The sequence below is a fragment of the Trichoderma camerunense genome (assembly GCF_050948025.1).
Source record: "Trichoderma camerunense strain CBS 138272 chromosome Unknown V8C40scaffold_12, whole genome shotgun sequence".
In the NCBI taxonomy this organism is placed as follows: Eukaryota; Fungi; Ascomycota; class Sordariomycetes; order Hypocreales; family Hypocreaceae; genus Trichoderma; species Trichoderma camerunense.
The window spans coordinates 46,525-59,842 of NW_028145358.1; the positions used below are offsets into that span (position 1 = coordinate 46,525).

General features: G+C 49.4%; 2 protein-coding genes across 2 annotated transcripts; both read left to right on the forward strand.

Moving 5' to 3' along the window:
* Nucleotides 1-1,496: 1,496 nt before the first annotated feature.
* Nucleotides 1,497-3,551, forward strand: V8C40DRAFT_39945 (uncharacterized protein). The gene is made up of 2 exons (XM_083222936.1): nucleotides 1,497-2,441; nucleotides 2,512-3,551. Exons 1-2 carry the CDS (start codon nucleotides 1,730-1,732, stop codon nucleotides 3,489-3,491), a joined length of 1,692 nt encoding a protein of 563 aa, XP_083071449.1. The 5' UTR covers nucleotides 1,497-1,729; the 3' UTR covers nucleotides 3,492-3,551.
* A 5,789-nt stretch (nucleotides 3,552-9,340) lies between these two features.
* V8C40DRAFT_248662 (transcription factor domain-containing protein) lies at nucleotides 9,341-13,313 on the forward strand. The gene is made up of 6 exons (XM_083216596.1): nucleotides 9,341-10,074; nucleotides 10,179-10,306; nucleotides 10,356-10,420; nucleotides 10,482-10,823; nucleotides 10,881-12,117; nucleotides 12,174-13,313. Exons 1-6 carry the CDS (start codon nucleotides 9,880-9,882, stop codon nucleotides 12,946-12,948), a joined length of 2,742 nt encoding a protein of 913 aa, XP_083071450.1. The 5' UTR covers nucleotides 9,341-9,879; the 3' UTR covers nucleotides 12,949-13,313.
* Nucleotides 13,314-13,318: the final 5 nt, after the last annotated feature.

The following is a 13,318-nucleotide window of genomic DNA, read 5'->3' on the forward strand; positions in this document are numbered from 1 at the left end:
GTCTGTTCGCTTGTGAGTATGTATTCTCCGTGCTTACTCTGTATGGGTACTGCATCATGCTATATTTCGCCGCGTACTTCTTCTCCGAACCTGGCTCGGAATGCCCCGTCGAGCCTGTCTCCATTGATTGACTGATCTTGTCTGTAGTACGAGTATCCAGTCGCACCCTCGCGCTAGCATACCGAGATGGAGCACATTGTGATTACCGACGAGAGATGATCCGTACTATTCTATATTAAAACCACAATGCCTTTGCCTATATCATCTTAGATTGTATCAGCTGCCTCGAAAACGCACGCATGCTATTACGTATGACTACTACGAGTACTTACTGCACTCGTACTCGTTTTTGAACAGACATAGCACTACACAAGTACCATACATCCAATGCCTGATGTTGTTATCGTATCATATGCAACTGCTCGTGCGATGGATGCCTTTTGCATCTGCTAGTCCTCAGACGGACACATCACATGCATCCCAATGGACGGATCAAAAGCTTCACCACCTCCTTGTACCCTCTGCTGGCCAGTGGCATCTCGCCCTGTATCGTATCAATCTGTGCGCGGACCTGCATCGTTTGGTGCGGTCTTGGCATTTCGACATTCCAGCACTCAGACCCGTAAATCGAGTGGCAGACGGCCTGTCATTGGCTGCTGGCGCCGCAACCCCCGCCATAGCGAAATTACATGTACCGACAAGTATCCTCTCCAGCGGCCTTTTGCACCTGGAAGGTGCCCTGTCCCGGCACCTGCGCTAGCATCAGCCTCAGGCACGGAGCAATTGGGGGAGATGCGCCAGTGCCTGGAGCACCTGTAATTAACCATCGACCAATAATCCTGGCTGCGAAAAGGCCCGGCATCCTCGTTCAAGTCGTGCAGCTCGGCTTTTGCACAGGCGATCCCAGAGGCCTTGCCCGTGTTCGTACGAGTACCTGCAGTACAACCTGCAGTACAACGCACCTTAGCTGTGCCGGCGCAAAGTACAGGTACCTCTGCTGGTCCTTGTCTGTGTGCCGTGCTGCGCCGTGCAAGTGCCTACACGAGGTACGTGTACACGAGCAAATCTCTGTGGCCCGGTTCGTCCCTGTGCCTTGGCGGAGAGATTGCTATCGTCGTCTCCCCTTCCTTCGCTTCTCCTCTTTCGCCCGTTTGCTCTCTTTTTCTTTTGCTTCTTTTTTTTTTCTCCTCGTGGCCAGCGGACGTGCGCGCATCATTGCTTTGTTTTTTCTTCGCCATGACCTTTGCCTTTCTTTCCGTTGACATTTGTTGAGCCATTCTTTTGAAAATAAGGGGAGTTCGCGTGCGAGCTAGAGGAATAGAGAAGCAGAAACGAGAGGCACCGGATAGCTACGAGCAAACGAAAGAAACGAATCGCCGTCGCGAATTTAGTCCTGCAATTATTTTCGCGATATTTTTTTACTGTCTTCGATTTCGCCGCCTTTGAACTTTGTCAGACCCATCCTCCAGTGACACGGACGGATGGTGAGAGCGCGGTGATCCTCTTCGATAAAGCCATCGCCAAGACGGACAACACCAGCCACGACGACATTGACTACGACGACGGTGGTTATTTTGGGTTCTCAAGATGCAGCCAGCAGAAGGAATAGCGAATTAGGATTTCACTTGCTTCATCCCTCGGCGTCAGCCAGCCAGACCCCACAACACCTGGGAATTCGATACGATCGTCGCTACTGGGCAAATCAGCACTGCCCACCGACATTGCCACCATGACGAACCGCCGGCCTTCACTCCTTCAGGCCCGGAGCGGTCCGCACGCTCACGCTCATTCTGCATACAAACTTGGACACGCACACGGCCACGGCCAGCATCTGCATCATCAGTATCCTCACGACGCCGTAGCCGGCCCTCGCCCTGACGACATCAAGCCCGATAACGCTGAAGGACCAGATCTTGATAATCGAGCTGCTGTGCCTGTCCCGGACCAAAAGCCCAGTGATGTGTTAACTCCAAGCGCAACCTCTCTCATTACCAGGGTCGTCCAGACCGTTTCGCTCGTTCAAATCGTGGATACCCGTGGATCACCAATCGAAACGCAGACTCGCTTTGCTATTCCAAACACCGTCGTTGTGGATAAGAACACGGGCAAGACGATATCTGCTTCTAACCCGGATGGCACAGCAGCTCCTGCTGTGCCGGGTTCCAGCCCGGGGTCTAGCGGAGGAATCAGTTCTTCAACGTCCAGCACCGGCTCGCAAACAAATACCACCCCTATTGCCCCAAGCTCAGCTTCCTCCTCGGGGTCGTCCTCGGGGTCGCCATCGGGGTCTTCACCAGGGTCTCCACCAGTGTCTTCGTCGGCGTCTTCGTCAGTAGCTTCGTCGGTATCTCCCCCGGCATCACTTTCTCCGCCCGCTCATTCTTCACCTCCAACGGCACCCCCTGCTCCTTCACTGGGCATTGGCCATAACGGAACAAACAGTATGTCGTCATCCGGTTTCCAAGTCTAAGCTTAACCAAACATGCCTCCCTTCTAACCCTAACGTGATAGTTCATCATTCTATTCATCATAATGCGACCAATTCATTATTCCATGCTGAATCAGTAAATAACACCGCCTCGTCAACCAAATTCTCTTCGACGACAACACGCCACCATACCTCATCGACGACCTCGGAGATTTCCTCTTCTCAATTTACGTCGTTTTCAGAAACCTTCATTTCAGCTGCCACTTCTTCCTTCGAGCCTGCGCCTACTGATGGCGCATTTGGAGGTGTATTTGGAGGAGATAGTGCACCAACGGCGAGCGGTGCAGTGCCCACGCCGTCCTCATCTTCCAACTCGACCGACAGTGCGCTCTCTCCTCAGCAGAAGCAAGTCATTGGAGGTGTAGTTGGAGGACTGGCTGGCGCGGCTTTCTTTCTTGTTTTGGTGCTCCTAGCTCTCAGGTACAAGCGGCGTCAACTTAATGCAGCTCAAGCCGCCAGTCAACCTACTTCAGAGTCCCGTGAACTACCCCCGGCCACCGGTGCCCCTAACGGAGCTCCCAGCGGAGGAAACGGGGGCGGCAACGGAGGCGCAATGACGGAGAGATACGGCGCGGCGGCACTAACCGCTGCGTTTGCCAGTTTGTCCCCCAAAACGAGTTCCGCTTCTGCAAACTCCGCGGAAACCGGAGAAAGAGGTTTCTACCGTGTGTCTGGCAGAAAGCTGCCATCAGTTCTGCAGGTGGGCGGTGATGGGTACTCGGACCCTCGTGCGAGTTTCATGAGCGGCACCTCAGACTGGAATCGTGGCTCCCAGGCCTTTGATCCCTTCGGAGGACCGGGAGCCCGGTTACAGCTTGGTGTCCCCATGCGACCAGACAGCGGCGTACCCGTTGTTCGATCCGGCCCAGCCCGAGCTGTAGTCGCAGAGTCAAACCCATTTGCAGACCCTCCGAGAACCCCCCCTGCTGATGCCTCCGTTCCCCCTATGATGCGGCAACGCGAGAGCCCCGGGAGAGGATCCAGATTTCAGGAAGGCCTTTGATTGATACCAATTCGTTACATACAACTCCATACCCATATTGTTTCTTGTACATTTTTCTCCTCTACAATCTATTACCACCTAAGAAGATGCTTTTCTTTTTCTCTCTGTTGCTGCTGCACTCACTGGGCTGCTCCCCCACCTATGGAGCTTTGAATTTTGGGTTCTTTTCCTTTTGTTTCTCTTTTCCTTTTCAGTGGCGTTGGCGTGGACATAGTGGGGGGTTTTTGGGCAGTAATCTGAGGAAAAGGAAGGAAAGGATATAGAGGAAAAGTAAGGAAGAGATTTTTTCTTTCATCTCGGAGGGTCATTTTCTTTGTTCTTGTCTATCTCTTTTTACTTATTTTCTTTTCCCTTTCTTGTCCATCTCTAATGACAATCCATTTGCATCGATGGAGGGTTCAAAGAGCGATTCTTGTATGTACGGTGCGCTTTGTACACTTTACAATTATGTTATGTATAGCTTAAGTAGGACGGTGCGAGTTGTGAGAAAATAAAGACAAATACCCATAAGTATGACTATTTTCCATGTCGTAGTTGTTGAGAATGATGGGGTTGAGGGAGTTGCTGCGATGCTGCAGCCAGTGTCATGGGAAATAGTATGCACAGACTACATTGGCCCGGTTTCCCCAGCTACCAGAGAGGGCCATTCATATATTCTAATAAACGTGGATTACCTATCAAGATTCCTTATAACCACGGCGTACAAGCTGGCAACAGCAGAAGAGGTAATCGAAATATGGAATTTCGGTATTAGGGCTATCTGTGGATGGCCAAGGAAGAACTGCTGCAATAACAGAAGCCATTTTAGAAACCTCCTCTTGAAATCCCATACGGAGAAGCATAGTACCTAATTAATACATAGACCAGTGTCGCGCCCTTAATCCACTGGGCTGTTCGAACGATACGTAAGGCTGATTAAGAGCCAATTGATGAAATGGACGGTAGAGAGAAACGGAGAATCACTGGAGTCTTGGAACCAGAGTTTACCACAGATTATCGTTTCCCTCAACAATCGATATATGTCGACCATGGGGACATCTCCCGCCATGGCGATGTCTGGCTTTAATCTGTTTGTTTGGCACGATAGCCAGGGTGAAGATGAGTTGGAAGAGGTGGCCTCGAATTAGAAGACCTTGGTCATTGCAGCAGCTTTGCATACCCCTACGAACCCCTTAGCGGGCATCAATCTTGTAATCCCTTCGGCCTCAAGTGTTTACGAAGTCTCAATTGTTTGAATACTTTCGGCAGGGGGGGTTTTGAAGTTCTTCGGCGCCGAGAGTTTAAGTTATCTCTATCCCATCCAGCGTATCTGTTGACTTGCCATGTCGACGAGATTTATTATCGCCAGCCGCTATCTCATCTTTGTTATTACTATCTTCGTCTTCTTCAAACACTACGTTATTATCGGGATATGCCGTCAACTGTAAATAGAATAATATTTGCGTATGTTTCTGTGCTCTGTATATCGTCAACATACTTTTGGGTTAGGAGACAAGCGGAGGCCAGAAAAAACGAGACTGCAAAGTGAATAAGTGCATATATTCAGCAGTATAAGCACCTCATCTGTTTATTATATAGGCGCAATATAAAAATAATATTAAGTACGGAGTAGTAAATAAATATAAATATAATAATAATTACTAGAGAAATATAAATAAAGCAGTAAGTGCTAGAGAAATATAAATATAATAGTAAATACTAAAGAATTATAATTATAGTAGTAAATACTAGAGAAATATAGATATAGTAGCAGCTACTAGAGAAATATAGATATAGCAACAGATACTCAAAGAGTTAAGATGTATAGGCGTATTATTAAGGCGCGTGTGTTCGTAATCTTCTCTGTCTTGGTTTTTCTGTCACTAGCTTACTAGAGTTTTACTCCCGTTGCCCTTGCTACTCTCGGTAAACGAATCCCCAGGCTTGTCGTCTACTTGTTTAATGATGCGGTTGATTATGTCCAACGTTGTCTTCGTTGACGTCGTGGAAAAGAAGTCCGGCGTCGTCAGTCTCGTGGTCAAAGGGGTCGTTATCAGGCATATCTGTGTCCGCATTCCGTCCAGCATCTTAAGCCCATAGTTGGGTAAGAGTAACATCATGTTCAGCCTTGTTTTCCATTTGCTGCAGCGCACTAACACTCTGGAACAGCTACCGAAGAAGAACAAACTCAGACTACTACCGAACAGATGCAAGGCCTGGCACTCGCGGAAAATCCTTTCAAGGGCAAGAAATGTTTCAAGTGCCTCAAAATGGATCACATCGCGAAAGTCTGCCCTCAGCCACGAGTTCGACGTAACAGTATGTTTTCTCACTACCTTTTCACATTTCTTGACTCTAACCAGAAATCTATAGAGAAACACAACTATCGACTCATGAAACAAGTCCATTCCAAATGCACATTCAATTACTACTACAATGGTAATGGTCATGATGGGAAGAAACTTGTCATAATGGGTAAGAGGAACATCATGTTCAGCCGTGGTAGCTGGAAAAGATGACGTGAAGTATTTGCCGGTTTTTTTTGTCCCGGATAACCACGCAAGGGTCCCGCCCAAATAGCTTAAAGGGAATCCGGAGGGAAACGTCATCCACAAGTAAGTACTCGTCGCCATCAAGCAGCTGGCGGACAAGTTTGGAGTTTAAAGCCCCCAAAACGATACTGAAGGGGGCTGATGAAAGGGCCTCCTTTGCAAAATCGTGACCGCTGAAAATTTACACTGATTACAAAGGAGTGGTGGATTTGATGAATAATCTGACTGAGGTTTACGGGAAACGGGGACTATGAATGGAGATATTCCTGAAGTACGATATAGGGTTTGTGCATCAATTGAATGGTACCAAGGTTATAAAGTTCGCAGACAGTATATCACGTATGCCAAACCCCCTTCCAGATGCTGCTCCAGAAATCCGAAGCAGAATGGGATTGAGGATTAATCCACAGCCGCTGGGTTCAGCTCAGACGACCAGGACAGAGGAGGAAAATAAGACAAATACCCATATGTATGACTATTTTCTATGCCGTATTTGTGTGAGAATGATGGGGTTGAAGGAGATGCTACGATGTTGCAGTCAGTGTCATAGCGCATAGAATGGAGAATGTAGCATTGCATATGAGCAGGTAACATCGCTTGAATACAAATAACCTATCACGGCAGCCGCTGTGTTCGATATAAGGCATCCATTGATCGTTTGTGGACGGATGGCTCTTGGTGTGATGTCACCTTAGGAGGCATCTCGTTGATGATCCAATAGCGTCGAGTGATTATATTGCATCTACGTGCCCGTGTTTCCGGGATGTCCGTGCAGCTTGCATGACATGAAGACAAAAATTAGACGAATGAGAAAAAAGGATGAACGTGATGAGTGTGACGGACGCGTTGATAAGAAGACGAGACGTTGATGAAACGGTGCAGGAAGTGTGTGTGAGCGGGCCGGTGTTTTGATACAAAGATCCGGAGCCGGCACTGGGAAACATGGGACGCAAAGTCCGCCCTGAGAAGACATTTGCATTGAAGCGTGAGTCATGTCATGGGAACTTAATAGCTGGAAAAGACTCGTAAGACTTTTATCCGGGCTCCCACGTGGTGCTGGACGTCTGACAGGTCCTTGCGTTTGAAGAGACTTCGGAAGCGTCTACTTGCAGCACTTCATCGGGCTCTCATGATTGAGAGTGTTGACCACAGCGGAAGATTGACTACGAGCTACTAGGCAGCGTGAATAGTAAGTAAGCCACCTATGTATAGCACGGGAAAGCAGGACCGCGGCCGTTGGTCCAAATATAAGTGTCCATGCTTTGAATCCATAATAAACCAGGTGAGCTATATTAAGAAGGGATCGAGTAAACCTGATAGGGCTGACGACGCTCTGGTTGGCTGCTTACAGACTTTCCTACTCTGGGCAACTTTTTAGTGCGATGGGACCTTTTGAAGGGCACCGACTTGTGGACGCATTTTTAGAAGCTGACGAGTGGCTTTTCTGGGGCTCTTCTAGTTTGTTGCCAGCTTGGATGTGTAATGTACGAGTTTGTTGGTTGATTGGCTGAGGGCTTTTAGTTGGCGGATATTACAAGTCAAGTGCATGTGTTCTGAACTGGTATAGAAAACCGAGGTACAGGTACCGGTACCGGAACTCTGTTGGCAGAAGTTGTTGGTGCAGATTGCTTAGCAGTAGCAGAAAGATTGGAGGGCCAGAAGCGAGCAATCAAATCAATTCCAAATTACATAGGTAGGTGGCGTTTGATAGGGGAGGGATACAGGACTCTAAGCAGCTTGGTGTCTCGCGATTGCAGCATCGATCGGTGTCTGTGTTTCACGTATGATTTATTCTTGTCGCAGCTAGATTGGCATCGCGGGTTTCCTCCCTGGTGGCGGCGGCGGGGTCCTCAATAACCCGAAGAAGAACAATAGGGAGAATTTGACTTTGAATTTGTGTGCGTCTGTGGGAAGAATGCGCCGACGCCGACTTGGCGTTTTTCTGAGGATTTTTTTTTTTACTTGTGTGTGTACTCCGTATGTGTGTTTGTTTTGCGAGGATGGAGATTTGACATTGACTTACAAAGTCCGCCGTTGCGTTGCGCAGGTCCGCATAGCGTAAGATTGCTCGGGAATCCAAGCAGTTTGTGCGTTCATCTCCGCTATAACCGATGCTGTACCGGGAATATTACGCCTGTGTGTTTTTTGTGACTTGTCCATCTTTTTCCGTCAAGAATTAATAGGAACCGTAAATCATCGTCAATAGTAACTTGAATGTTAACCAAGGTATGAGACTTCCAGGTTGATAAGTCTACAGCGGCTACCATGACCATCTTGATATGCGGAAATATGGAGGATTATTAACTCGGGTTAATGATCGTCGGAGAGCTTGCAGGTCGTACATAGCCTAGCTGACAAACATTGCCAGAAAGACAACGGACTCCACGAAGCCAAGACGACGGAGGGCGTTACAGCATGCCCGATTCTGAGCATCGATGGAGCACGGATGGGGAACCAGTAAAAGACAAATTAGTCCCATATGATGTGATGCTGCACCTTGTTTCTGCCGTCACACGATGCCGCATGCTAGTGGCAGTTCCCCATTAAGGCATCAGTCATGGTGGTCAAGCGTCGTCTGGTGAGAAAGGGGTCAATCAGTGAAGCAAAACCACACGGCGACTTTTTCTTTGATGGTGGTGTTGGGATCTTTGGTGGCGGGCAGGATTGTTGCCCCTTTGCACCGCCTGTTGACTTCCACTTTCTTCCATTTCACTTTATTTTCATTATACTGCTTGCTTATGTGTCTGTTATATAACCATTTGATAACTTGCCTTCAATAACTTACATCAAATGCGTGTGTGTACACTAGGCAGCATCGCTGAAGCCGTCGTGTGTCGAAAGAAGAGGTCCAAGGCTCGCTTCAGCGCACTGACAATTGCAGGTACCTGTACTTGCTACACGGCATGACGCCAGCGGTATCACTTGGCCAAGGCTCTAGCCGTTCACGGCCGCACGTCCAGGGTATCAGTGGGCTGATGGGCGCCGAAAAAGAAGCAAGAAGCGGCTTGTGCGGCATTGTCGCTGAGACGTTTGAGGCCCCGATTTGGTACCTGTACCTTGGCAGTACCGGGAACCGTCAGACAGCGCCAGAGCCTGTAAGGAGAGCGTCAGGCGGAGCCCTTCAGAGGGCTTCCCGAGTGGGTTTTGGGGCTCAGCAACTGGAAGAGAGCGCCTGTGTCATCCGTCGACGGGCTGCGGGCTTGTGGTCGCACCGAGTACCAAGTACGAGCACCAACTGGAGATAGTCCGTACTCGTACTCCGTACAAGATCCAGTAGGTTCAGGTTCCTGGTCCCCGCTTGTTTTCTCACTGCTCTCAAATCAAATCATCCTCCTTCGCTCACTCCTTCAACTCACTCCCTCACGTTGCCCCAGATGCGCGCATCCGAATAGCCTCTTGTTGAGTTTCTCTTCAGAGGCGAGCTTTTCACATTTCCTGCATTCCAAATTCGCGTCGTATCGTTCTATTCGCCGTAGAGCTTCACTGTGGCGATTCTCAACAACGGATTAAAGCCCATTCACGTCTCTCACCTCGGCTTGCGACATTCGCCATTGACACATCGCATTTGATGCCCTCTAACCCTGCCTTGGGTATCACAAAAGACCTCACGCCATATAGTCTTTTCTAGTGCCGCCTGTCCGTTCTGCATCGGCATACGGCACCAACTGTTTGACGCTGCGTCACCAAGAGCTATAACACCAGTTACCGGATTAGCCTCAGACCTTCCCGTCTTTTGCATGTTAGCCGTGTCGACTGGTCCCAATCACAGGCTATAGCGATACACGCAAAGCAAGACAAGACGATTCGCATATTTCACCGACAAAGGCGACATCAACTGCATCTTATCCGCTACCACCATGGATCGCATGGGGATGTTCCAGATGCCCGGCCTGGTGCAACCACCGCTCACAGGCCAACCACCACAGATCTTTGGCTACGATGGCTTGACCAACTTGCAGCAACTTCCACCAGACATGACGGCACAGATGTTTGCTGACTCCAACTTGCTGCTTGACGACAGCCAGGATGCTAAGAGAAGGAGAATTGCTAGGGTAAGCTTCCGCCATATGTCCGTTAGAGCGGCGCATATGCTGTAGTTGGCTTCCAACGATATAGCTCGAGATGCTAATCCGGTCTTTCTATGACCTTTCTCCAGGCCTGTGATCAATGTAGAAGGAAAAAAATCAAGTGTGACGGCAAGCTGCCATCGTGCACTCATTGCACTAACTACAAGACCGAATGCATCTTCACCCAGATTGAAAAGAAAAGGGCGACGCCAAAGGGGTAAGTCTGTCTAGGCGTCCTTTGTATGAGCTCTACTCACACATGATAGGGCCAAATATATCGAAGCATTGGAGAACCGTCTAACTCGCATGGAAAAGCTTCTTCGGCTGGCCGGTACGCTCTTCAACCTTTTCCCCCGAGACAAGTTTTGACCTTACTTACGTATGCTCCTTAGGCATTCTCGTAAATGAGGATGATGATCTTGCTGAACTCGAGAAGCGACTTATCGAAAAGTCAGGACATCCAGCAGCCGTTGCCCCAAGCTCCGGCCCCTCCTCACCTTCTCGCCTTACGTCGGAAAGCGACGCTACAGCTTCCCCCAGAAGCTCCGTCACATCTCCTGGTCTGCACAGGGAGAAGGAGAAAGAGAAGGACAAGGACAAGGATAGGACACAAGAGGATAAACAGAAACCAGTTGCCACGCCAGGCAGCCTCCAGGGCGAGGAGGAAGTCGAGGCTTTGTCCGAGATGATGTGCTCCTTGGTGACAAATCACCAAGGAGAAACCAGATATATTGGTAAAATCATACATGCTGGCAGACTTGTTATGGATACGCTCGACTAACAAGACGTAGGCTCTTCTTCCGGGTTTTCCATCTTCTCGCCCAAGGGTGTCCAATGGATCAACAACAAGACTGGCGACGCCACTTTCCAGAATATGATCTCTGAAGTTTCCGAGGACGACCACAAATGGACAAATTGGAAGCCTGAAATATTCAGCGACCTGTTTCAGCGACCTGTCTTCCGACCCCTACCGTCAAAGCCCGAGGCCATGTCCCTGCTCAAGGACTTCTTCGAAAACTTCAACTGCATGTTCCCGCTCTTCCACCAGCCGACTTTTATGCACCTAGTCGAACGCCAGTACTCCGATGATCCATACCAGGGCTCCGGTTGGTGGGCCAGTCTCAACTGTGCTTTAGCCATCGCCCATCGCCTGCGCGTTATGAGCAACCTGGTTCCACAAGAGGAGGATGAAAAGGCGTGGGGTTATTTGAAAAACGCAATGAGCGTCTTTGCCGAGCTCACCATGCGCAACACGGACCTGCTGAGTGTCCAGGCCCTGCTTGGAATGGCGCTCTTCATGCAGGGTACACCCAACCCTCAGCCAACCTTCCTTTTGATTGCCGCTGCCATTCGACTTTCGCATAGCATTGGCCTTCACAAGAAGGGAACCGGATTCAACCTCAACCCCATTGAAATCGAGCAGCGCAAGAGGGTGTTTTGGATCGCTTACATGCTGGACAAGGATCTCTGCCTGAGATCTGGGCGTCCTCCTGCCCAAGACGATGACGACATGAACGTCGAACTTCCCGACGCTGACCCTGAGGATAACATCGGAAACATTCCTCTGGCAGATGGAAAGGGCAAAATGAACTTGTTCCGGGTCATGTGCGAATTCGCCGTCATCGAAAGCAATGTGTACAAGAGACTATATTCAGCAAAGGCGGCAAAGCAATCCGACGGCGAGCTTCTTGCTACAATTGGGGAGCTGGATCAAGAGCTAGAGGAGTGGAAGGACAGAATTCCCATTGACTTCAGGCCTGAACATGAAATCAGGGCTTCTCACACGCCCCTTATCCTCCACATCGTCATGGTCCATTTCACCTATTACAACTGCTTGACAACGATCCACCGCATGTCGATTCACCATGGATTCTGGACAAGCCGACTGGCCAACTACGCAATCTCCGGCCAGAATGTACGGCCGTTGAACCCTAGAGTGTTCTCGTCTGCTATGCTCTCAACAGCGGCAGCACGGGCTACCATTGCTCTACTTAAGTATATTCCACAAGGAGACTTTTCTTGTGTCTGGTAAGAACATCATGGCCCTCAACACAGAGGGAGGTAAAGGCTAAACATCTTAATAGGTTGATTTTGTACTTCCCAGTATCGGCACTTGTCACCCTTTTCGGCAATATCCTCCAAAATCCTCTCGACCAGCGAGCGAAATCAGATGTTCGACTAATGAATCTCGTCGTCACTTTCCTCTCTATGCTTGGCCAAGAGGCAGAGCAGGGCGGTGTCCACAGAATGCTGGGCATCTGCTCCGAATTCTGTCGCATCGCTCAGAGAGTTATTGAAAAGGCTGAGAGAGAGCAGTCTTCCCGTCGCAAGCGCAAGCCCGCGGAAACTCCAGTAAACGGTGATGCTCGTAACCAATCCTTGTCGCCGAATGCTGCACATACCGCCAAGTCGACAACCCCAGCATCTTCGACCCATACTCCGCAGCACACAGGCAGCACCGCAACGACGACGCCGCAGTCCCATGCCCACGACACCCTATCGCCCGAGTTTGCTGCTGCACGGTCATACCAGAATGCTGCGAACAAAGCTACGCCTTCAGGGTCGTCACCGTCACTCGACTCCATGGGATGGGCACAGGATTTCCAGGTTCCCCAGGAGATGGAATGTGAATCCTTTGAGGAAATGACCGGATTCGGCGGTGACCTTCAGTCGTCACCGGCGCCCAACGGCCGTGGTTTCCAGCAGCCTTTGCTCCCCCAAGATCTCTTTTCCCTATCAATGAGTCTTGATTGGAACTGGGTCGAGATGAGCGGAGGGGCGTATCCCACGGTCGAAAATGGCAACTTTGGTGGCCTTGAGAATACCGGGGTCCTTGACCCAAGGCAGCATCAACAGTGATCTGCATGATGTTGGAGAAGCTGGGGTTTTGGTTGATACCATCCTTGCATGGCAATCTATATACGATTCGATGTGATGAGTGTTTATAACTTGTTTGTCTCAATTGTGTTTAGGGATTCATGTGTGCTGAATGGATTTTTGTGGGATAAACTGGTTTGAGCGAGCCTATGTATTCTAGCATGATTGATGACCGGATTCCCATCTCAACTCCGTCCTTATTTCATTGTTATCAGTTTCTTTCCTTCCTGTTCATTCTCCCCTTGAAATCTCTCATGGTGCGATCAGATAGACATGTACAGTGCTCTTAAGCTGAGAGGGAATAGTGCTGAAAGTAATCAAGGTGTATATTATTAAACTACTTTCTTGTTAA

Excerpts from the sequence above, each read along its gene's own strand:
- V8C40DRAFT_39945 (XM_083222936.1), top strand. The coding sequence starts at position 1,730 with ATGACGAACCGCCGGCCTTCACTCCTTCAGGCCCGGAGCGGTCCGCAC. Across the intron at positions 2,442-2,511 it reads TGGCCATAACGGAACAAACA|TTCATCATTCTATTCATCAT; the intron begins GTATGTCGTCAT and ends CTAACGTGATAG.
- V8C40DRAFT_248662 (XM_083216596.1), top strand. The coding sequence starts at position 9,880 with ATGGATCGCATGGGGATGTTCCAGATGCCCGGCCTGGTGCAACCACCG. Across the intron at positions 10,307-10,355 it reads AAAAGGGCGACGCCAAAGGG|GGCCAAATATATCGAAGCAT; the intron begins GTAAGTCTGTCT and ends CACACATGATAG. Across the intron at positions 12,118-12,173 it reads GGAGACTTTTCTTGTGTCTG|GTTGATTTTGTACTTCCCAG; the intron begins GTAAGAACATCA and ends ACATCTTAATAG.